This window comes from Poecilia reticulata, chromosome 1 (genome assembly GCF_904066995.2).
Source record: "Poecilia reticulata chromosome 1, P_reticulata-male-v2, whole genome shotgun sequence".
Lineage (NCBI taxonomy): Eukaryota > Metazoa > Chordata > Actinopteri > Cyprinodontiformes > Poeciliidae > Poecilia > Poecilia reticulata.
The window spans coordinates 7,963,590-7,989,666 of record NC_088830.1 but is presented as its reverse complement, the minus strand read 5'-3'; the positions used below and the strand labels follow the sequence as shown (position 1 = coordinate 7,989,666).

At 40.4% G+C, this 26,077-nt stretch overlaps 1 protein-coding gene across 19 annotated transcripts in view; it reads left to right on the top strand.

Annotated features, from left to right (window-relative positions):
* The window catches only part of cacna1ab (calcium channel, voltage-dependent, P/Q type, alpha 1A subunit, b), a 146,363-nt gene that overhangs the window by 114,375 nt on the left and 5,911 nt on the right, over positions 1-26,077 (top strand). For 2 of the 19 annotated variants that reach the window (XM_081604150.1, XM_081603724.1), the window contains exons 41-49: positions 2,487-2,590; positions 3,096-3,110; positions 5,712-5,833; positions 6,660-6,795; positions 10,363-10,476; positions 13,606-13,641; positions 18,106-18,307; positions 20,174-20,430; positions 21,741-26,077. The exon at positions 21,741-26,077 is cut by the window's right edge and continues 5,911 nt beyond it. In XM_081604150.1, the coding sequence (XP_081460276.1) occupies positions 2,487-2,590; positions 3,096-3,110; positions 5,712-5,833; positions 6,660-6,795; positions 10,363-10,476; positions 13,606-13,641; positions 18,106-18,307; positions 20,174-20,430; positions 21,741-22,466 (1,712 nt within the window). In that variant the 3' untranslated portion in view covers positions 22,467-26,077. The remainder of the gene's footprint in view (positions 1-2,486; positions 2,591-3,095; positions 3,111-5,711; positions 5,834-6,659; positions 6,796-10,362; positions 10,477-13,605; positions 13,642-18,105; positions 18,308-20,173; positions 20,431-21,740) is intronic. The other 17 variants (XM_081604287.1, XM_081604254.1, XM_081603793.1 and 14 more) reach the window with 14 other exon arrangements.

Sequence of the window (26,077 nt, the reverse complement as noted above, 5' to 3'; positions counted from 1 at the left end):
CTGTCTAATGGCAGGTGACGGCTAAAGTGATGTGAAGACACTAGAAGTACAATTATATATGCGTTTGTGTCAAACTGGTGCACAGACATGCAGTCAAACAATACAGACCACCAGCATTTTATAGTTTAGGAGCTACAATAACAGAAATCAGTGTGTGAAGACTTTTTCTGTAATTGTCCACAATTACAGCAGAGCCTACAAATACCTACAAATGATGGCATGCATGAGCACGAGGGCCCCCCATTGTGTTTTTTAGAATCAGAATATACTTTAATAACACTGAAAGGAAAATGCTTATTTGTTGTCAAGCCATTCCATCCAAAGTGATAAATATTAAAGCATTTTGAGTGAGCTGCCTTGCTGCTGAAAATGTGCTATATAAATAAAATTACCTTATTATCGCATACAAGTATAACTCTAAGCAACATAAAATTTCTACATATAGAAAGTTATATATGTGATATACGTAGTTTTAATATGATCTAAGCATAGTTCCATATACATATCTATTTTATATATTTATTTTATGTTAATTTATACATGAGTCTATAAACGAGTCCAGAGTGTACTTAGACTTAAAGAGACTCAGAGTTTGGCTTTGAAAAGTTAATCAACAGTTTGCAAAAGCTCAAAGTTTTTGGTAATGTGGAAAGTGTTAGAGGGGGATATGGCAAGCCATTTAGTCACATATTTTCACATTTTGCAATAAAAAAAATCCAAAGCAGAAAACAGCAAAGGAAATTCAACCCCACTAGACTTGTTATGTTACCTTGTGCTACAACTCCCAACAGTAGAGTTTTAAATGAAAATATTTAACTATTGAAAATGTTTTGTATTACCGTTAACGTGAAATTAAACTGGAATAAGCCAAGTTTATTTGCTAAACACATTTCAGCAACAAGGCAGTTCAAAATGCTTTACAGCATAAAAAACATAACACAATAACCAATCATAAAAGAACAATAAACATTATATTTTGTCAACAAAATTTTACATGTCTGAGTTTTGTTGAGTAATACAATTGCAAACTTTCTTGAGCAGCTCTGAATTCTTAGCTTGTAATTAACTGTAAACGCAGCTTTCACTGCACACAGTCAATAATACATGCATTCACTCTCTCAGAAAAACATTACGACATCCGTTCCCTCACTGACAGTCTCTCAACCCACTCACTCAGTTCTGGTATCAGGGGTGCCCGCTATAGAAGATCCTCTATAGAAGTCTTTTCACTACAGGACAATACAGACCAGAGAAGCGTCTGATCTCAGCCGATCCTTTCAGATGAATGTAATACTAATTTTTAATTTTGCTTGTAAAATGGGCCAAACGCACCATTTATTATCTTGCATGTTTATCAGCATATTCTTCTTGTTCAGCTAAATGCATGATTGAATACAATATCACCTATCTTCTATTTTTAAATCAAAGTTAATAAGAGGATTATATAAATGTAAAGAATGCTTAAAGGAGCTTTAAATAAGATGGACCTGCAGCCACGCCACTTTGAAAACGTGAATTTTGAAATAATGTTTTTTTCCTACACATTGGGGAATAAAGAAACACACAATCTCAAAGCTCAATATTTTTCTATTTTAAGTGTTTTTGTGTTCCATCCAAACTCTGGAACTACATGGCTGGAGTTTTTAGAAAAAAGATTGAGCTTCTGTTTCCTGGGGATTCTGGGTCGAACGAAGCGTTTCTTAGTGAGGTGGCTTAATCGTCCTCAGCCTTGACAAACTTTTACCTTTTTTTATTAGAGTGTAGCTGTACAGTAACAAAAAAACAAAACAAAAAAAAACAATGTTAGCTACAGTGTTAAAGCACAAACTCTGCCTGTGAAAAGACTATAAGCTTTACTGTGCTAATAACTGTACAGTGTTGTAATATTGTGTTTGTTGCGCACCAGCAGTGGTTACAGCTGAGTTCCTCAGAGCGATAAAAGCTAGAAGCCTTCATAAAGATCGGCTCCGCTGGTGAAGATATGCAGAAAGCCTTTAAATCTCCTAAGTTAAGTTTATGGCATTTTAATGTCTTAATGATTTTAAGACTTTCTAAGAATGCACTAAAACAATGTTTTAGTTGCATCTTAAAACACCACACGTGACCACCGGTCCTTTCTTCTTTTTTTTTTGACACATTTAAGAAACAAATATGTGTTCATACTAATATGTAACACTGGAATGTTTGTAACTCATTGAAATATCATCACTCACTGGATTCTTTACGACTCCATCAGCCATTGTGCTTAAGACAAAGATCAGCTACAAGGCAAAAGGTTAATTCGCATTTAAGCTTTTTTTAACTGGAGCCCCGATCCTATCGAAGTTCGGTACGGTACAGCTGCCACCGTTGCTGGTGCGTCTTGCATGCTGTTGTATTTTTCTGTGTCCTGTCTCCCACTCCCATCCCCCCCTACCCCCCTCTCACGGCTCAGGGTCCCATCTCGCTCGGGTCTAATCTTCCAGGGTAACTTGTCATTTTCTCAGCAGCCACAGACTTGACGGTGGGCAAAATCTACGCTGCCATGATGATCATGGAATACTACAGACAGAGCAAGACCAAAAAGCTGCAAGCCCTGCGAGAGGAACAGGTAGACCCCCCCCTGCTCCCCTCCAACCCCCCCACCAGGCATCCCTGAAAATGCCCCAAAGTGCACAAAGCTAGATTTATTCTTCTGCTCTCGCTAGGCATCTTTGTAGGATACTGCTCTGCTTCTGGAAAAATTTGTAAATATGAAAAAAAAAAAAACATTAAATGACATAAATTGTATAAAGATGCCTTTTCCTTTGCTTTAAATAGTCGCTCCTGTCCTTATTTTTGTTGTTTTGCATGTATCCTGGCATTCTTTATGGCATCATGTTGCTCAGTTGTTTGCCTTTAATCTTTGCAAGTTGACTTTATCGAAATAGTCGCAACCCTTTCTTTTCATGCTACTTTAGGTATCATTTCTTTTCCATGCTCTGACAGTAACGCTGTGTTTTTCCTCCCCCCCTGTTTTTTGCTTTGTTTTCGTTGGTAATTCTGAACATAATGATGATGATGCTGATGATGATGATGATGATACCACATGGCCTTACCTTTTTGCTCATCGTCAGTGCTCCTCCCTTCCTGTTAGTGATCGACTACGAGATGCACTCGCTTCCCACTGTCTCGATGTTTTCCGTTCACGTTGTGCACACTCGGAAACATCTCTCCACTCTCGTCGTAAACGTCCTGATTCCGTTTGGCAATTTGAAACGTTTCGGTCTGTCAGGCGTTTACAACCTTCAGGCTCCAGATAGATATTTTTTAAATAAATTGTTTAAAACCACAAAACCCACCTCTTAAAACCAGGAGCTTTCGGTAGCATCTTCTGTTAGCAGTTAGCACCGTTGGTATTAGCTGTCCTTAAAGGATTGTGGACACAAATTTACTCTCGTTACTTTTCCATGGAGGAATTTCTCTCTTGCAAACGAAATGCAATGCAGTGGAGACTGGAGAGTATGTTGGTCCAGTTTGTTGGTGTGTTCTTGCATCATTTCTATGTCATTTATTCTTTCCTGTCCTCCACACTCATGTTTTATTAACTCACAACATACAAGGACGAATCCACCTTTAACAAACATCAGACTCGATAGGCTGGTGTGTCGATTTTAGTGAATGGCATTTTGATTTCTTTTTCTTATAAATTATTTTTAAAAATTATGCGTTTTATTTTGATTTTAGTCGTTTAGGATCCTATTGTACAACCCTTTATAGTTTAAATGTATTTATTCATTTACTCAACAAGCGAATCCACCAAAACTTTATTTTAAACACAGACAATTAAAATCATAAATGACACAGATTTAGTTCAAATAAGGAAAACAAATAGAATGTTTTACTTAGGAGTTATTTCTTGTTTTGTTTAAAAAAAAAAAAAAGATATAAGATATCACTTGCAGGACAAGTGTTGGCTACTAAAATGAGTCCACGTTTCAAGCACAGGTAAGAACGATACACACAACTACCATATGGCAAGAACCTGCAGTCTGCAGCATTAAGAACTAAATATTATATTTTTACACACACACACACACCTAATGGAAATTTAGAGAGACCCATCAGTGAAAGTGTATAAGGAAATGTGTTTATTATTTAAACTGAAAGGCAATGTTTAACAGTTGAAGGGTGGATTCTTTCTTAGCCATTTGTTTGTACCTCCAACCATTCTGCTGCGCAGCAGGAAATCATCACCGCCACCGTTTGACGTCAGATTTTTCATTTTTGTCTGCTTTTTGATGTCTCTTGCTTTCTGTGTTGTAGTCTATTACCTCTCTGCCTCACGAATCTGTCCTTCTCATGGTCTCTATCGATCCGTCTGGATGGTGATAAAACAATGTCTTATCAAGCTCTTCGTCTTTGGCCAGTCCAGGTTGACCTTCACCTTTAACTCGGACTGTCGAGGCCTGGTTTTATTACTTTGATCTTCTTTTTTCTTGGTTTACTTTGTGATTATTGGTGGAATGTTGAATGAACATTGCTGTGCCCTATGTCTAGCTAGCTGCGTTTCCAAACAAACGTGCGCATAATTTTGTCAGTGTTGTGCTAATGTTTAAAAAACACAGCTTCTCAACTGCGGTGTTTCCATTAATAAGAAGCACAACTTATGTGAATGAGTTTGTTTTCATAATGATGTAAGAAAAAACATGCTGTGCCGTCACCCTCCTCCCACTTCCTGTCGTCTTCTTCATGGTTTGCGCCAGGGGCAACATCTGGTTGTTGATCATGTGATTTGTGTACTGTAAAAAAAATTTTTTTTAAAGTGTTTCCCTTGCAGTTTTGTGGAACACACTAATTTCGATGCAGCTGAAAAACCACCAGATCCTCACGCAAAAAAAACATTCTAGAAAAAAAACTAATTTTTAACAAAATTGTCATCTTTTCAACAAGCAAATTTAATTTTGTAATTCCAACTTTATGGTCAATGGAAACGCAGCTATAGAGCAACACAAATTCCCATGTTAGCAACACCTTGCACTAGATAAGTTGTTGATGTGAGATGTTTGTTTTTTTTTTTTATTAACTTCTAGACTTGAATTGGCTTATTTTGCTGATACTTGTGAACACATCAGGCCTTCCGCTAATTCAAAGTAATTTCTCCACATTTTTGGCAGATCAGCCAATTAACGAAGGTGTAGCATAGAAAGCGTGTTACCCTACACTCTTTTGAACGGCTTGATGGATAACTAACATATAGAAGTATAGGATCAGATGTCAACCTTCCACCAAACTGCATGTTACTCAGAAACTTTGTATGAAGAAAAATCGACAGGACGGTCAATTTAAAATTTCTGGGTACATTCTTTTCTTATCCATGTCATAGCTCTAAATATATATATATATATGGTAATGTGTTCTAAAACGTGTGAATTAAGAGCAATCTTAACTCAGACTCCTAAGGTAGAAGCTCCACAGTGACGCAGATCTGAGATCAGCTCCCTACCTGAACACCACGCTCTTCCGTTCTTCCCAAATCAACAAACGGTTCAGGCTGGACAGAGGAGCTCGGATCAGCTGTCCGGTGGCCAGCTTTACCTTTCGAACTCCACCACAGCCATGTGCTTGCCGATGGCGCCCCCGTGTGGGTGCATGCTGCGAGTGCATCCTGTGTTTGTGTCCTTATGTGTTTTTTCCTCCCCTGTGAGTGTGCCTGATGCAAGCCTGCAGGCCATGTCATGTATCTCACACAGAACCGAACGCCATTAATGTTTCAGCGCATGGAGCCACCCTCTGAGGGAGGGGGCCCCGAGGGCCAGGCGGGGCCAGGCCAGAACGGTCTGCCCAGCGTTCAGCCGGACAACATCAACAGCATGTGAGTGGACCGGATGAGAAGAGGGGGAGTCTTCATGTGCTTCTAGGTGTTCTTGTTTTAACGTTTCAAAACAAGAACCTCCTCAGTTTCCTGCCTTGAAGTGGATTATGGTGCCGGATGATAAAATCTAGATAGTGTTTAAAACAACGCCATCTGCTGGAGCTATTGAAGAATTGCATCGGTTTTAACTTTATTTGAAGACTAATCAAAACTTTCATTTTCGTTCACTTTCCTGCATCTTTTAGAACATTTTAGTGAGTTTGAAATGAAATGCTCTAATTAGCCCGGTATGCTACATACCTGGGTGAAACTTTCACTGAGATGTGTAAGATTCCCTCAAAGTTATCATGACATTTATTTTAAATCTGTAAGATTTTTTTAAATGTTCTTAGAGTAGACTTTGAAAAGTACCTATTACTAACAATTATGAAATTGGAATTTCTTTAGATTTGCTGATATTTAGAAACTTTTATGTGCAAAAAATAAAATAAAATGCAGCACCATGAAAAAGTTAGATTTCTTGGTTTCTCAAAAAAAAAGTCCACATTGTCATAATTTCAGCATAGAATTTTGAGATTTATACAATTTGGAATAAGACTGTAACAACAAAATGTGGAAAAATGAAGTGCTGTGAATACTTTCTGGATGCACTTAGCCGTTTGAAAATGCCTTTTAAAAAAAAAAGCATCCCTAATTCATATTTCGCCTATCAGTTAAATATTTCACACGACTATGATGTAAAAGTCGACCGTGTATCCAAGCTGAACCGAAAGCTGAGGCTGAATGTTTGTGTGTGTGTGTGTGTGTGTGTGTGTCTGCACTCCAGACCTCCTGAAGGTGGCTTGACTGAAAGCCAATCATGGATGACGGCTAAAGCACAGGAAATGTTCCAAAAGACCGGGAACTGGAGCCCAGACCGGCCCTACCCCGACGACGTCCACGAGAACCGCCACAATCCCCAGGTACGACGAGTCCCAACCTAGTAACCCGTGGCAACACGCAATAGGACATGACTAAAGCAAAGCAAACGTTTTTCTCCAACCGTACGTTCTGCGCCTCGGAGCAGCGTTGGGTGGGTAATGACATATTTAAACATTACCAAATGTTTTAATGGAAATCCTGCTTAGGGTTTCTGCTGTTGCAACACACATGACAGAATTCATAGAAATGAAACGGCGTTAAAGGTCTGAAAACATGTAGTGTGTCTTTTTTAAATACATCAGCTTAGCTAAAAGGTTGTTGGCAAACTTACTTCTCCATACGTCTGTCATCTTCTTTTTTGTCCTTCATTAAATTCCCAATCATATTCTGTGAGTCCAGTGGGGTTTTTTCTTATTTTTTATTTTTACTTCCATCGACCTCGTGTCCTTCAGCCTCGTCTCTTCACGCTGCCTCTCGTTGAGATGCTGGTTTGGACTTTGTGGACGTATGTTGTGATGTGCACTTCACTTTCCGCGCTGCGCCTTGCTTTCACTTGTTTGTTGACGCTTCCACTCCTCAAAGATTTAGCTCTAGTTTGGAACATGTCATGTAATATGAGCAAAGATTGATTTTTTTTTTCTTTTTGATTCCACAATATGCCTTAAGAGACTTTTGTCTCCTACGGCATGATAATACGTTTGACACTTGATGCCATTTTTGCTGTAATTTGAAACATTTGGTTGGCAACTTTTTACATGAAAATGTCTGTGCTTCTAAAACATTGTTAGTTGTTGAACTCCTGCATCTTAGTGGCATACATTAACCTACATCACATGCTTTATCATTAAAAGATTTTTTTTTTTACTGACAGTTTGTTGTGAAAGTATTCATCCCCTTGAACTTTCCTGCATTTTTGCCACCAAATACTTTATGTATTTTATTGGGATTTATGTGTTAAACAGGACAAAGTAGTGCATAATTAACGTCCATCTAAACCAGAGGTCCAACATTTACTGTCCTAGGAGCCACAACTGGCCTCAGTCCGGCTAAATAGGGCTTCTTTAAATGTTACCCTTATTATTTTTGATATACTTTAGGAAAGTAATGTTAATTTATAAAGAATATTTTTAGGTTTTAAAATAATATTTAAAAAAAAACATTAAACTTTTGTGGAAAAGAGAATGGATATGTTTCCTTATGTGGGATGTTGACATTTTACAAAAATAAAATGAAAAACATAAAATAAAACAGCACAGATTCCAATTTAATGACAAAAATATTTATATATACGTAAAACAATATGAGTATTTTTATTATTAGTAAACCAAGAATGTGTCAGAAAATGGCCTGTAAAGAGGCCATTAACTAGAGAAGTGGTTGCACAACTCTAGAGGAACTGCAGAGATCCACAGTTCAGGTTGGAAAACCTGTTGACATCTCTTGTTGTGTTCTCTACAAATCTGGTCTGTTTGGAGGAATATCAATATTATTGAAAGAAAAGCGTATGACATCCCGTCCACACCCAGAAAATGTTCAAGGGGTGGGTGGCCAGACCACACCAGTAAATATTTTAGCTCCTAAAAAAATATATGTGTGTATATGTGTGTATATATATATATATATATATATATATATATATATATATATATATATATATATATATATATATATATATATATATATTCTGTCTCGATTGAAGAAGACATCTCTGTATGACCAGAAAATGGTTCTCTTGGAGTTAGGTCGCTGGTTGACATTTTTGAAGGGGGGATTTGCTCCCCACCCCCCGGCCCTCTCTTGGGGCTACTACTGCCTGCACAGTGACAAAGATAAAAAAAAAACTGTGTTTTCTTTCTGATTAAGGAGACATGAGTTCTAGAGAACATCAAGGCAGAAGGTACAGGTCAAACAAGGGCCAATTTCCTGCTGGAAAAGTCAATGTTCTAACATTCAGATCTTATTTATATACGTTTGATTGACGTCTAACGAGATCAAAATAGTGCAGTGGTTCCTCCTGCCCTAAATAGATACACCATTGATACATAGAAAAACCCGTACTATGACATAACCTGTCCATTGACACACTTCATTATCAATATATATTGTCTGGATGTTGTTCAGAACGATATGAACTGAGGGAGCCATCTTCTCTCTGCGCTTTATGGAGGCAGAGGCAGATACTCCAGCCTGTCATGTGCTGAAGTCCTGTTCGGTCCGACCCAGCTGGTCGCGTTCATCTAAATCGCTGATGAGTCTCAGCTGAGTTTCCTGTCCTCTATAAAGGGGGCAGTATTATGTATTTTTCAGGCACATAGAGCCATTTTATAGCATAATCAAGTAACTGTTACCTTCAGTTTTTCTATACATATCAACTATGACTTTAAAAAAAATTGCTTCCCGATTTAACGTCTTGAAATTTGGCCTCTGTCTCTTTAAACACGCCTGCTCTTTCTGAAACTCATCACAACATGGCTCCTCTATTAACCCTTTAAAGATGTTTTTACCAGCATTTCTCTGATATATACCAGCTGATATAATGAACTCAGCAGATGTTCAGTTCCACCAGGTGTTTACTGATTTCTGCTGGCTAGTCTGAAGGAGCTGAGCAGGGGAGGGGCTGCTCTGTGAGGCAGAAGCTCGGAAACTGCAGCTCTGAGGAGGAGCTGTGTCTCAAAGGCGGGGCTAGGTCCACCCAGGTGTTTAGCACGGCTGAACGGTTGCCACCGGAGATTAAAGGATTCCTGCATGAAAGAATCAAAGCAACCCTCCAGGTGTGTTTTTAATGAAGGAATAACCTTATGTAAAGCTCAAAAAGTCTAATTTACGTAATACTTCCTCTTTAAATTAGCGTTTAGAAAAATTATTCCTACCCTCCGACCTTTCTGAATTATAATTTTTCTACTTCAGCAACAGTTTGACACTAGCAATGTGGAAGGTAATCAATAGGAGACGTGTGTCTTGAGCACAGTTTCTCCAAGGTGGTGGCAGAATGGTGCTGTGGAGATGCTTTCTCTTTAGCAGGGAAATAGGGTTTTGGAAGTGAACCTGTGTTAGAGGTTGAAGAAGACTTGAGTCTGGGCTTTGTTGTTTTCTTTCCACTTCAAATCTGCTTCTCTGTAATTTTAGCTTGAGCTAAGTTAGCTTCAGCTAACATGTTAGGGTAATGCTAGTATAGTGAGCACATGCTGTGGATTATACATTATAATTGAGTAAAGACAAACTTTCCTTCAGCTTGGAGACACTTTACTTAATTGACTTTGAACCGCTGAGTGTTTATCAAATAAAATCCCCCAATAAATGTACATTAAAGTTTGTCCGAAAAATGTGGGATTGTTTAAGGGAAAGCAGCTATTCTGCAACGCGCTGTACCGTGTCATCCTTTAGTCTTTTTGGGTTTTACACAGCAACAAGTTGCAACAGCTAATTTATGCAACTCCCCCGTTGCATAAATGGAGTCGGAGTATTAACGTTTTCTGAGAATAAATCGATTCCCTATTGAGTTTGACTTCATTCCACCTCCCTTGGTTGGTCAGCGAGCCAGCACCGTGTCAGTGTCCAGTCGCTCAGCAGACGGCGGTCACGCCCCCCCCTCTCATTGTGTTTTGCAGACTGTAGAGATGAGGGAGATGGGGCGGGACGGGTACTCCGACACTGAGCCCTGTCACCCAGTGGATGGGCATGGGCGGACGCTCTCCATGCCCCGCCTCTCGGCAGACAACCAAGTGAGCATGTTCATCCCACCTCCTCCTCCACCTGAACATCTCTCCATCCTTACTTTCCATCCTCAGCTCCGGCTGTTAGTTTGAAGTGAATCGTCAAAGTCTTTCTTCTCGCCCCGAGCGAGACGAGTCTGACAATAACCTCAGCACAAAAAGACATTAGCAGTACTCTGTGATGAATTTAGTTGTTTTTATTATTATGCTTAATGGTTTTAATAGTCGTAAATATACTCCACACCAAAATATGTAGCGTTCTGATATTTTACAGAATGCCTAGTCGTACCTGTAAGTCATTATTATTGGATAGATTATGAAGTTTGCCTTTTTTTTGTAAATTGTTTTCGATCATGTAGACTTAAATTTTTTTGAGAAAGACTTTTTCATTCATTTCCCGCTGCCTTGTTGACCTGCATGACCTTCATCACCTCCTGACTTCACTTTTTTTTTTTTCTAAATGGGTCTAAAGACGAGAAAGCCTAAATATGTATCGAGATACATATCTAGAAAAACAACAGTCCCAGTCAGAAGTTTGGCTTATTTGAAATAACTAAATAAGTTCATCCAAACTGATGACTTGTACATCTTATGTAAATTGTAGAAGGTTTAGTGCTGGGTGATGAGGCTTAAAAATAAAATCTCACATTATCCATGCTGATAGGTATTTTCCTAGAACCTACATAAAAGAACCACAGACAACGTATATGAATTTATGACTAAACTTCTGCAAGCAAAAGGAGAAGACTCTGTCAACTGCTTCTCAGAGCTGTTCACAGAGCGTTCTGCTTCTCTTTGGATACAGCTTGTCTTTTATTCTCAAACTTCAAAGAGGGAGGATAGGCAAGATAGACAGCAGAGGAAAAACAGCAAAGGTCGTAAAACATTTTACCTAAACAAAGCAAAGGTCGTAAAACAATTTAACATCTGGCCCCTGATCTGAGCCCGGTTCAAATCTCGGTCAAACTGTTTCACATGAAGATAACAGGCAGCTGTGACTTCCAGGTCAGTTCACACATACAGTTTAAACAAGAGAACACTTTAACCTGAATATGAACTAAAGTAACAACAAAATGATAATACCAAAAAATCTCTATCACATGCTGGATTTGATTTCCCACTTTAAACCATTTTTTTCTTACTTTTTTCCTTAACGAAAAAATTACAAATGACCGAACATATTTTAAATATTGGTGAATTGGCCTGACTTTAAAGTCACAATAAACAGAAGCTATAACAAACACTCTTCTAGCAGAAGATGGTGAATTTTCCTCTGAACTGTGGAAACCCAAGGAGTTCATCGGTGAAAAGAAAAAATGGAGATCTTCAGAAATGGAAAATTGAGTTAAAAGATAAAATTAATTGATCACCCAGCCCTAATTATGTTCCTTCCCTCTTTGTATTTATTAGTTGATTCCCATTAAACCCTGGGTGTGTCTGTCTTGTGTGAGTTGTTGCCAGAGGTAACGTTTTCCATGCTCATTCACCGTTACTTAGTGTTTCTTGATAATTTAGTGAGGAACAAATTGGTAAATTTATTCAAAACTGCCAGATTTTGTTGCTTGAACAATATGTAGAATAAATGTGAAAGAAATCTGTTAATGTCCAGCTGACTTTCCTTATCTGACTTTCTGATTGATTGGCAAATCTTAACAAGAAAAATATCCAACTTGATCAGAATCAAAATTAGCTTATATTGTCATTGGTCAGAAGCAAAACTAAATTTGTTTCGGTACAGTCGATCTAAAGAACACAAAGAACAGAAACAAACATAAGACAGGTGCCAATCTGTATCATTTTTTTTGTTCACATATGTACATTTTTTACTTTATATGTAGATTTTGGAAAAGAGTTGGTGAGGAAAAAATATCACAAAATATTTCTAATATTTCTAAACTTGCACCACAAAACCTGTGATTTTGTGGTGCAAGTTATTCCTCCCTAAACATGATGAGTAGTTACAGTAACAGCTGTCATCAAGTGTTATAACTTGCAACGAGTCTATAAAGTCACAGCTTGACATATACATATATATTTTTTTATTAATTATTTATTGCCTTGTGTGGTTGCATGAGTTTCAAAGCCTCTGGCTGCAGTTACATGCACGCACACACACACACACACACACACACACACCCGCACGCACGAACACACACACGCACGCATGTCCATGAAAAAGAACCACGACCATGTTCCAACATTCCACTACATGAAGTCATGTTGCTCTCACTCTGGTATGTTCATTACTGAACTATTTCTTTTATTTTTATTTATATATATATATATATATTTTTTTTTTTATATAGTAGAATAAATAGTTGAAACATAAACCCCGGCTGTGGACGACGGCCTCAACACATGTGACACGGGACATGGGAGAAAATGTAGGAAAATATCTTTAGTGTTATTAGACAGAAACATCTGCAGCTTGTTTTCAAGTAGAGTTTAGTTCATCTGTCTGCAGAACAGATTTAACGTAAAACTAATACTCAGATTTCAAGAGAGGACCTTCTGAAAGTGAATGACAAGCTTTTTGAGTGAGTGTGTGTGTGTTATACTGAGTGAGTGTGCGTGTGTTATACTGTGTGTGTGTGTGTGCGTGTGTGTGCGTGTGTTATACTGTGTGTGTGTGTCTAACCTCTGTGACTTCCTGTCGTCTAACACTGCTCTGCCTTCCAGAGAGCTCGTGGTGTTTTGGTAAGTGTGTTAGTGAGTGTGAGCGGGTGGACGCTGGCAGCTGCCGTCTCCTGGACGGCACACACTCCTCTGTCCACCGTCTGCACTCTGGTCTCTGTGTACTAACTGGGTTCTCTTTCTCTTTTTTTCTGTTTCCTGATCTGTCTCTTCCCCCAAACCTGAACTGTGTTCTTTTTATTTTATTTTTTATTTTTTTGCCACATAATCAAATCTATCCATTCTCTCCCATCTCTCCCTCTACTCTGTCTGTCTGTCTTCTCTAACTTTGTTCATTCTTTCTTTCTCTCTCTCCTCTGTTTCTTCTTTCGGCCCTGGTGACTGTGCCACGTTTGGACCTGTGCTTGTGTGTGTGCGTGTGTGTGTGCGTGTGTGTGTGCGTGTGTGTGTGCGCGCTACACTGCTCCGCTCTACGTATCATCTGTGTGTTTGCCTGCTCTGCAGCGGAGGAGACACAGGCCCCGTGGAAATAACCTCAGTGTATGTACCTCTCTCTCCGTTTCTGTCTGACTCCAGTCCTCCCCTCTGCTTTCCTCCGTCTCTTTCTCTTTGGTTCACTTTTAAATTGTAATTTGAAAGTTCATCATCTCCCTCCTCTGAGTGCCAGACGGGATGCTTCAACCAAAGTTCACTTGGTGTCAGTTTGCCTGTCTCTCACTGTTACAGCAATTTTTCTTTGTAGTCACTAAAGATTATTACATTACAGGTTATTAGAATAATAACCTCAATGGTTGCTTAGAAATAATAACAATATTCCACTCCTACTGGCAGCCAACATGTCTCCTGTCGTTTAAAAAGCTTTACAACAATAGTTTATTTAGCCTGTAATGAGTGAGAAAATGGGTTCATTTTTCAAAGCTACATTTTCACCATTAGTTTGTAAATATCAGTTTTAAACTGCATATATAATTAGCTGGCTAAATGTTTAGCCTACTAACTATGTATTTAGCCTCAAGCTACATTTTTAGCTCCAAATAAAATGTTTACTTAGCAAGCTAAATATTTAGTTTAGAACCTAAATTCAATTTCTAAACTAAATATTTAGCTTATGAAACAAAATAATTAAATATTCAGTTAATAAGCTAAATATGTATCGTCAAATTGGATATTCACCTCCTAGCTAAATATTTAGCTTGCTAAGTACTTTATAAAATAATTATTTAGTTTGAAGCTAAATATTTAGTTTCCTAACTTGATATTTAGCTCAGATCTAAATATTTAGCTCCAAACTAAATACTTAACTTGCTAACTTAATACTTTAAAACTTTAGTTTGAAAGGCACTCTATACCAACAAGCTAAATGTTTAGCTTGCCAAATTAAGACTTAGTTTGGAACCATAACATTTATAAATGGATGAATAACATTTTGAAAATATGATTTAGAAAAATGAACACCTTTTTTTGTATTGAAAATTAACAGTAGAAATTATGGTTGGTAATTTTTGACTTGTGTAACTTTATAAAGGCACTTTATACCAACAAGCCTTACAATGTTGCTGTTGCAAATTTTAATTTTTTGAATAATAGCTTAAAAAATGTTGACTTTTTTTTTTTTACAATCACTGTAAATGCTACCCTAAATGTCAAGACAATAGAACATGTAATCCTGTAGGTTTGATTATCTTCATAACTTTGAAAACGGTAACAAGACCATAACCACTACAGCTAAAAACATTAATTTTATAAAAAGTCATTTTCTCTTTAAGTGAAACCTTCAGTGAATACACTGGGGGTTTTGGCTTCCTGTGGATTTATTTTAAGGTTTCTCTTCCTTATCTTTTTAAGTTAGTTTTCTAAGGTATTAGCTTGAAATACGAACACATTTTTCAAGCCTCGTTAAGTTTATTCACTTTTAAAATCAGTTCTTACTTCTAGTTGTTCGCTGGATTAACTCATGAATTCATTTCTGTAAAACATTGTATCTTCTTAAACAGAGAAAATCTGAGCCTCTAAAACTCCAAAAAGTTGATAATAGAGGAAGACTTTGGTGCTCTGCATTATTAATGATACATAATCTAAATATGTTGCCATGTTACTGATAAATATAAGCTGTTAATACTTCTTGGAAGGCATCTAAAGTGAACTGTTATCAAAATAGTTCAACTTAAAACCTGTCTGCTCTACAAGCACAGAACACAACTTCAAAATATGCTTTACTTAAAAAAGACCGAGAAATATTTATGGATATTTTACAGAATTAGTTTGTATGACTTATGAACTAATGTCATATGAAAATGTCGTAAAAGTCAAGTTAGCTTGATTTTTTTGGCTGTTTTCTAAAGGCAGCATCTTGGTGTTCTTGATATGAAGCTCACCCACCTGGACTCCAACTTTCTTTAATCAAACTGGGACTTTTTTTTTTTGTTACACTATTCAAATCTAGTTTGGTTTCATTTTTCCCCTTCCTCTTTTCCTGAGTCTTTCTTTCTGTTCGCCCTACTTTCTCTCATTCCCATATTTGCTTGTGTTACGCTCACAGCCATTGTTTGCTAACTTCTGACTTTTGCTCGGAGATTTTGCTCGTACGCAGCATCTGACTGTATGTCCTCCGTGTGTGTGTGCGTGCGCGTGTTGGGTCTAATGGGGGTATGCATACAGCGGTGTGTGTTCAATTACGTTGCATCTCTGCTGATTGGTTTGACTGAAGCATGGACTATGTTGGCGGTGTGCCGGCATGTCATCGGTCATGCATGAGTTTCACAGCAGATGGGCGCAGTAGGAGACCAAGGGGGAGAAGCTTGTTGGCCGAGACTTTGTGGTCATACTGAATCTGTAGCTTGCAGAGCCGATGAAAGGGGATGATGCATGATTTTTGTTTCATTTAACCTTTATCTGCTGAGGTTAGACCCACTGAGATCGAAGATCTCTGTTACAAAGGGGAGACCTGGTTTTAGAAATGAACTCATACCAATGATTGATGAAGATGTCCAGTCAATTTTAGAGTAGAATAGTGAGATGACCACGGATGGCAATAAATCTCAATGCCCCATAGTGTACGCCATCTTCCAAGGAGCGAAGCGTTCATATAAACTGCATCGGTACATCCTGCTAATTTCTGTTTCACACAAACAGAACATGCCCGTTCCTTTGCATGTTGTCTGTCTATAAAACCCGTCTACTGTAACTGTGCTGTGAAAAAGTTTGTAAAAACTGCTGAATGATCACAACTCTGCACTTTCCTGTTCATGCTTGGCATAAACCTTAACGCAAACATTTTGAGACCTTTTGCTCAAAGTGTATGACAATAAAGAAATGGTGTTTTGTATTTCTCGTCACCTTGGTGCCCGGATCTTAGAGCATCACACTTGAAAGGCCAAGAGGCTTTGCAGCGTAATTAGTTGAGACTGTAAAATTAAGATGTCATCTAAAAAGAAGACATTTAAATAACATTTAAATAATAAGTTTAACTTCAGCCTTGTACTGATTTATTGGCAAACTATACTCATTACAGTACAGTAAGGTTTTCTCAATGAAGTCAACTAAAGAAAAGGTTAAAATGTTTTTTTTATTCATCTAAATGCAAAAAGTAGAAATGCGATGTTCATTTAGTGTAAATACGTTTTCGGACACTTTGAACTCGTGTAAATTGGTTCCAGTGGATTGGAGAGGATGTTTTTTCCACCCATTCAAGTTCCACTAAAAAGAACCCTTAATGTTTCAGCGTCATTTCGGACAATGTCATGTTCCCAACTTTGTCAGAACAGTTTGAATATGTCCCACTTCTTCTCTGAAATGACACAAAACAAGATCCATGAAGGTATAGATGGATGGCCTTCTTGTCCAACATCAGTGTTTGACCTCACAAATGCTTGTTTGGAGAAATCATGAAAAATACCATAAAGACACTCTGAAACATTGAAAGCTCTTGCCCTAAACATGACAACTGAGACAGATGGAGCAGGATTTGAACCGGCAACCCACCAAGTTGTGCGTAAAGACAAAAAAAAGAGAATAACTATAAACTCAAACACATTGATGCATAATCTGGTGTCAGTGTAACTTTCTATCTTAAAGTGTAACTAAACGTCCCCCAAACAATTTTTAGAAAAATTCTGCCAAAGTGGGCGGAGCCAAGAGGCTGAAGTGGGCGTGGTCAGGTGTGGAGCCAAGCGGGGCTGTCAACCATACTGTAGCGTCCAAACCGATAGGAGAATTGAAATACTGTAGGGATAAACACGTTTGCACAAATTTCACAATTTCCAAAGTAACACCCTTATGACTCTTAAAGCAAAAATAAAAAGCAATACTTAACTTGTTTTTCACGCTAAGAGTGAAATGTGTTGAATGAATTTCATTGTCAAAGAAAGTTGTAGTAATTTAAAGAGTTTAATTTTCCTTTGAAGATGCCACTTTTTCTAAGAGAACGTCTATCTGATGAGAATGGCTTTCTTTGTTTGCTGGCCGAGTTTGACGTGGCTGCCATGAGGTGCAATGATCCTCTGCCATGTGCATGTGAGACATGGGGTTTATTTTTTCTCATCGTCTTGCTTGTTCTCTGCCTCCTTCTGTCCTGCCTGTCAGTGAATATCTCTGTTCGCTTCATTCTTTCATGCTTTGTGGAGATGTGGGTTGATTTCCCTCACACATTTTGTTTTCTGTCCGGATTCCAGGCATGAATAATGAGCAAGTGTTGCGGTAAAAGAGTTGGTGGAGATTTATCATTTGAAACGTCTCATTAGGTAAAAGCTGAGGAGTGTAGAAAATAAATCCGGCTCTAGGTAACCAACAAACACCAAAACTACAGCTGCTGACTATAGAGTTATGATATAAATAGACGTTTAACATGTTCGTCTCTGTGGAAAGCCAAATAAACAAGTCCCTACTTTCACAACTCAGAATAAACTCTGGCTTTCAGGAGGTAATAACTAGCTTACCTCTTTTCTCTCCTTTGTGTTTCTCTCACTCCCGTTGCTGTCAAAAATCTCCCACCCTCATCTTCTTCAGACCATCACCGACAATAGCCCAATGCGTCGCTCTACCTCCAGTCTGGTCCACGGGCGTTCTGGTCGTGGCGTGAGGCTGGACGACTACTCTCTGGAGAGGGTGGTGTCCGAGGAGGGGAGGCACGGCGGCGGGCGCAGGCACAGGGACCGAAGTCATCGCACTTCGCAGCGATCGCTGACCAGATACACAGACGCCGACACAGGTGACTCGGTTGACCGCTCCATTTTTAATTTAAGGATTAGCCGATGTCAAATAAGTCATGCTGTGTCTGTTTGTTTTCAGCTGTAGAAAGTGGAACATTAATCTTATTGCAACTCCTTTAGAGGTGGAAAATGACAAGGCAGCAGAACTCTGAACATGTTGAATATCAAGTGTTATCCTTAAGTTGTAAATGTGAAGCTGCAGGATATCCTGTGATAATTAATTTCAGTTACAAAATTCCGACAGAAGCACCGAAACGCTTCAAACATTGCCACATTTTGTCACAACACAATCACCAACTTCCATGGATTTTATGGGGACAGACACGAATTAAGGTATAATTATTATTAACTATAAGAAAAATTACACATGACTTACATTTTTTACATTGGGAGATTGGGAATCGGATGAAACAGATCTTATTTAACTCCACAAATGTCTGAGAATCAGACTACCGTATTTTCCGCACTATAAGCGTATCTTAAATGAATAGCCTATTTTAAAACTTTTTTTCATATATAAGGCGCACTGCATTATAAGGCGCATAGAATAGACGCTACAGTGAGGGTTCGCCACGCGATTTATTCTGTACTCTACAAATGTGGATGTGTAATAATAAAGAAGTGATCCCCGAGTGCTTTATATAGTAGTCTGCCCCAGTCATTGTTTCACTCACGGTGTTGGTGTTGCGATATTGTGCCCAACTGCTTTCTGGGTAACACAGACCAACCGACACGCTGCCGCCGCAGTCTCTGTCTCTCTTCCCCCGCCCCCCGGCCTTAAATGTATAGGGGCTGGTCCCTTGGTAACCGTAGTCGAAGCACCCGGATGAATATCTAAAGCCACTTTGTTGACATAAAGATTGTCAACAAAACAGTCCGACTCCGGTCGGCGAGGAGAGCCTTCCGCGACTGGGCCGGGGCGTGGCCGGACGATGGTCACCCTTCTCCGTTCGCGCACAGCATGTTTGTGGAGAACGTGGTGCTAAATGACCTGCAGACGACCTGATTATCAGGTCGGTAGGTAGATAGGTCAGTCAAACTTTATTAACAAAGCAGCGTTCTGACAACTATCCCAGCATGCACCGCGCGCTTCTTCTTCTACGGGCGAAAATGAAGTCGGCGGCTGCTTACCGTAGTTGCTAGACCTGTTGTGGCTCAATATTGGTCCATATATAAGGCGCACCGGATTATAAGGCGCACTGTCGGCTTTTGAGGAAATTGAAAGTTTTTAGGTGCGCCTTATAGTGCAGAAAATACGGTAAATATAGCATCATGGTTGCTATATTTAGCATTTAGCATATTTTTAGTGACTTTGTTGCAATATTTAGCAACAAAATAATTTGTTTCAGTCAAACTCAGAAACAGCAGGTTAGACTTTTCAAAAATTGTGATGGGCCAGAACGCTGCATTCACAGTGGATCTCTGACACAGCTATGTGGTTTGCCTTTATATTCAGTTTCTTTACTCATATACCAAAAACATAGAAGACCAAGAAACACAGCAAGAAAAAGGTTGTAGACAGTATTTGAGCAAAGGCCACATCAGTATTTATATGAGGTAATTAAATCCTGCAAAATTAATTTACATGACTGAAATGGTTCAAGTTTTTTTTTATAATTGTAGAACTGGTGAATAAGAGTCCTCTAATATGCTTGGTGGAAATCCTGGGAGATTATAAAAGCTGGAATATTTCACTTTGAAATTCACTTCCAACTTCTTGTGGATTCCTGGATGTTCAGTGTTATTTTTATTTGCTCGTGCTTTAAAGTCTACCTTCTTCCTTCTGTAAGAGCATTAAGAGTCTTTCTTCTGTGCCTGGTGCCTGAACTAAAAGCTTTTGTAACCTTCATGTCTGACTTTGACAGGTATCCTATCTATTTCATGTCTAGGTCTGGGTACAGACCTCAGCACCACCACACAGTCAGGTGACCTGCCTCCCAAGGAGCGTGAGCGGGACCGCGGGCGCACCAAGGACCGGCGTCATCACCACCACCATCACCGCCATCACAGTTCAATGGACAAGGAGCGCTATGATCGCCACGACTACCCACATAGACACCCCCAGGACCACCACTGGTCCCGGTCCCCCAGCGAAGGGCCAGACGGGAGAGGTCACAGACAGGTGAGCGCTAAAGTCACTGAGATTTAACAGCAGTTTACCAAAAACAGTCACAAATAGTTTGTCTGCTAAATTCCCATGCATGTGAAATATGTTTTTTTTTTTTTTTACCTAACAGAGTTCAATTTAATGTACAGTATGTTTTCTGTTATCCTCATTGTTTTACCAAACCTCGTCTTATGGTAGGTGTTTGTTAGCTATTCCATTTTTTTCACCTGGTAAACCCGTAGACAAAATTGGCACGTTTTTGTTACGTTTCCTGGCAGTGTTGTTTGCTTTCACAAACCAAACCCTTTGAGCAACCTGTTTACCTCCTCGCCTGTGATGGCGCTGGACCAAGAACCACTGAAGGACACAACAACCTCTGACGAAGACACTTTTTCCTTCATACCAAAATTTAGTGGCAAGAGATTTTAGCAGTTGGAGGATTTCTCTTTTGTCTTTGGGAAAAGTCCACAAGCTATTTCTCCTGTTGGTGTTAGACACGTGCGTTTCTTCATGTTGTATTTACCCAGAATGCCTTGCACAATAGTCCACTCCTGCTTTTGAAGCGGTCTCCGGTCCACTTGCATCCATATATGCATTCGTACCGCACCAGAGCTCACTTAAACTGAACCGAGACTTTTAGGCGGACTGGAGTTGGCTTTTTTTGGTCACGCCTTCCCAAACGAACTGGACCGTCCAGAAAAATGAACCAGAGTTTGATTAAAGCGGACTGAACAGGGCTGGTGTGGAGTTGGATAAAATACTTAAACTTTAGGAATGTAACACCACATCCAGGTTTTACACCTATGTGTGTGACTGCGATTGACTCTCTGTGCAAGCTGTATTTTGAAGCTGCGTTATGAACTGTTCGCTTCCCTCAGCTTCTTAAATTCCTGCCCCTAAATCCAAGACTCCCAGTTGTTCCATAATCCAGGTTTAAAAATGTCTTGCAACACAAAGACTGTTTTGGTTGGACAGGAGAAATCAGTCCACAGAACTTACCCATGTTTTCTCCGTAGATGATCATCATTGTAACAGTTAACAGTTATGACCCTAATTTTGGATTTCAATTCATGTGTTTTTATGTTTTTTAAATTCTTTTTGTTCCTCTTTATTTCTTCGTCCTCTTTTCTGCAATCTGATGTTGTTTATTGCCTTTATTTTATTGCTTCATAGACGTTTTAACAAATTTTCTATCTATTTTAATCTGATTTATCTTAATCTAATCCAATCTGTGTCTTTTTATCTCTCTGTTTCCATTGCTGTGTTCTACTCTGGTCTTGTTGCTGTGGTGTGTTTTGATTTTCCTTGTTTACGTTTTGCTGTAGGGCAGTAGTTCGGTAAGCGGCAGCCCGGTCCCCTCCACCTCGGGGACCAGCACTCCACGGAGAGGCCGCCGCCAGCTGCCACAGACTCCTGCCGTCCCGCGCCCGCACGTCACCTACTCCCCCGCCGTCCGAAAGCCCCTCTATGGCCCCCCGGGCCCGGGTCGATTGCGCTCCCCCTCCCCTCGACACTTCTCTCCGCCGGACCACGACCGGGGCTACCACCACCGGCCCCCATCAAGCCACGCCTCCCCGCACCACGGCGGCTCCTCATCCAGGCACGGCTCACCGCGCTCGCCTCGACACCAGTCGCCGCACTCGCCTCTCCACGGGTCACCTCGGTCTCCACACCGGAACCGCTGGAGCGGCCCCCCTCCAGGGGACAGCCTGGAGGGTGACGGGCCCTTCTACGAGAGGGATTACGAGTATGAGCGGCATCATGAGCCTCCCGCCTACGAGCAGAGCCTCTCCCATGGCAACCCTCATCCGCACGGTGGAAACCCTCACCCACACCCACGCTCACCAAGGACTGCTCGTCACGGGCCCCCGCCGCCCCCTCACCCGCATCCACGTAGGGTTCCTAATGGCTACCGCTCATCCTCACCTTCCCCGCATAGGAGGGGACCGCCAGGGGCGCCGCACCCTCATCACAGGCCTCCCCATGCCAGAGGGCCCCGCAAGGGCCTACATGAACCTTACAGTGAGACGGACGAGGATGACTGGTGCTAGCGGCGGCATGAGATGCAGACAGCAGAAGATGATAAGAACCATCACCTCCAGTGCTCTGGCACATATGTAAACTTTGAACAATGTGACGGTAAAGTTTCGGAGAGCCCCTCTGCTCCCCCTTTAGACTCTAAAAAAAAAAAAACATGCAAGGGTGGAGGTAGAGGGGCAGTGGTGCTGCTCGGAGCCTTTTACACATTTTGCAGAAAAATCTAATATTTGACAAAGCAGCACGTGGTTATGCTAATCTCGAGAAAGTCCGGAGAACTTAGTAGGTAAGGCCAGGGCACAGGTTAACCTCTGCCTCTCAGAACTACAATTCCCACGACCAGCCTTCACCTGCGGGGTCTAGGCTAAAAGGGGAAAGAGAGTCGAGGGAACAGAGGTCCAAGGAGGAGCATGAGGTTCTAAAACAATGTGACGGGATCATTTCAAGGCCTAACAGGCACTTTGCTCGGACTGGCACCCGACTGCTTAGGTGTGCACAAGCTCTCACTGGCTGGACTCCTTCAGAAAACAGAAAATAAGCTGAAGTGAGGAGTACACACCGCTTAGACTCTGCTCTAAAACACGTTTAGAGAGAAAAAAAATGATGTAATAAAAAGCCAGGATCCCCCCCACTAACCCTTACATGCCAAGCTATGCCTCCAGAAAATGAAACTTGAACAATGAAGAAGACAGTGAAACTTTACATGACAGTGACAATTAAAAAAAATAAATAAATAAAGGGAGTACTTTTACTTTATCTTTATGATCTCTGTGTGTCCAAGGCGACGGAACCTAGGAAGCTCCGCCTATACTGCAAAACCCAGCCAATCACAGCGCTGGCTGGTGATATTCGATGAGTTTTATCATCTCTGTTTACTGTTATGGACTCACTTGATGGGGGATGGAACTGCTGTGACATCACTTCCTGTCCACAGAGCGGCGGATGCAAAGCCCAACGTGGGCTTCACTTCCTGGAAAAGACACAGCGGGAGGACGGGCCCAGGTTACTGGAGAAGGGGACTGGTCACTCTGTCAATCCTTTCCCTGATCAACCCAGCATACAGAGAAACGGGGACCTGACAGGAAATGGCATCACAGATATTGGCGGGTGGCAAGAAGACAGGAAAGGAGGGATGGGGGGAAAAAAAAGAAAAACCAGACTAATTTCTTCAGTATTTCTTCTGTCTATTTCTTCTTGTTCTTCTTCGGACATTTGGAGCTTGGTTCTTCTGTTGCATTCGCTCAGCCTACTTTGATCTTTTTCAGAGTTCAAAAATCGATGGAAACCTGCATGATTGATATAATCCATACTAGAGAGGAAATCTAAGCGGTGCGGGTGGGAGTGGGACCAGGGGGGCTTTATAGGAATCTTTAACTTTTAGGTTCACAGAAGTAGTTATCTTCTTTTCAGACTCTCTCTCTCTCACACACACTTTTTTTTTGTCTGACTCAAAAGTCTTTTTTTTTTTATTTGTTGTGTTTTTTAACTTGAAACAGACTTTAACAGATTGACAGGTTTTTCGCTTGTCTCAGTTTTCTGTTGAAAACTCAGCTTCCGCAAAACCTGGCAAAGAGACGAGCAAAAGAAAGTGAAACATTTACAGGGTCATGCTGGTGTCCTGTCTTTTGAGAAACACACACCTTTGAGAGAGAGAGAGAGAGAGCAGACAGAAGGAAACTTCTACCACACTTAAGTTGCTATTGTTGATTATAACAGAAATTAATACTGATTTAATTTCATTAATGTCAATGCAAATGAGTGACAGTGATGATACTGGTGACGATTGACTGAATGTTAGAACCGTTGATGTAGACTTGCTGTCATGTTGATTGGAGTTCAGATATGCCGTGTTCATCTAGTTTTTTTTTTTTTTTCCATCCCTTATGTTGGTATCCCGTGCTTAGTGATGTCTACCGGGTTCCCGATAACCTTCGTGCAATATTTTTATGTTTGGGAAATGATGGTTTTACGAACATTCACTCGGCAGAGTTGCGTGTTGTAACACAGCTCTAAGCGAAGATGCATTCTCTCTCCAGGATAGTGGAGGGCGGAGGTCAGGGGAGCCTCAGTACCTGTCCTGCAGCGACCCGTAGGGTCTCATCAAGCCAACCCAAAGATCAGTAATGTTTAGAGTGAAAAAGTACAACACTTTGAGAATGTGAAAGCCGATTTTACATGTTTCTTCTTCTTCTAGGGTTGACATCGTCCGACTTATTGCCAAAAAAAAAAGAATCTATGAATTTCAAATCCTTTTTTGTTTGTTCGTTTTAGCTCTATAGTTTAACTGTGGGGTTAGTTGCCAGCACTGAAAGCACAGCATTGGTGGTACAGGGTTGGCGTCAGTCAGTGTTTGAGACGGTGTTTTGGCCACTAGAGGGCAGTAATCGGCACCCATTTTTCCCCTTCCACTGGACAGTGACTTTTTGGCCACATCCTGATCTCTCGCCGTCCTGCAGTCGACTTTCCACTTTCTATAATAGTTGTAATAAACATGAATCCGATTCTTCGTCAGGAAACACTGATACGCCATGAGAGCTGCCGTATCTTTTCATTTGTCATTCCATTTTCCCACCTGCCCTTCCTTCAGCCCTTTCCGTGAAGATACCCAGCCCAGTTCAGTGACTTTGTAGCAAATCGGAATCTTTCGCTGCCAAAACAAAAAACATACAAAAAAATGCTTTAACAACCAACTTATTTTTTCTCATTTAGCTTTTTGTCAGTTCATTTGATGTTCTGTTTGTTTAGCTTTTTAAAGACCAACATTACAGAAGAGAAATACCTTGGAATAACTTTTTAACCCCTTACGTTACGAGGGATGACAGTTATTGAATGATCAATAATTCTAGACTAAAAGAATAGAGCATAGATAGACTTAGTTTATTACCTGAAGATGAATATAGATGTAATGTTCTAGATGTAGTTATAGATCAAACACAAAGTATAAATAGAGTTGCAGATGTTTATTTATTTTGCGTACTAATGCTACTTTTTTCACACAAATTGCAGAAATCCGAGACAAACCGCAGCACAGACACATTTTGACTCTATGCAGACCTTATTTACATCTCCAGAGGGGGAACCTGCAGCCCCGCAGCGCTGCAAAAACAAATCCATCAAACAGGAATCGGCACGTAAGAGATGACGTAAAGACCGGCACCACATTTTCACCTCGTCACGCTACGTCGCATCCGCTGTGAGGTTTACTTTTCACGTACATCTGTTGCTGCTTCTGTCTTTTTCCCGTGGCGGATCCATTCTCCCTGTTTCTTGAAGTTTGTTGCCTCCGGGCCGTGATTTTTTTTAAGCATAGCATGGTGAATCGGATTGGGGACGGGGCTAATGTTTTGTCAGTTCGGTGGAAGCGAAGGGGTGCTTACCATAAAACCTTCTGTCCTCACCATCCAAGAAGTTACAGCAGGTGAGGATTGTACTCCAAAGCCCCCTACAGAGCCACAGTGCCTTCTGTATCTGAGTCACATTCATCACCCCCCATGAGCCCCGCCCTGCCCTGCCTGCCTCCCCAGTCACAGTTGCTCTCGTCAGTAACCCCTCGCCCCCTCCTTGTGCAGTCGACGTGATCCACCACGCTACGCCTTAAGATCAAATCTCACCGGCTCCCATGCTA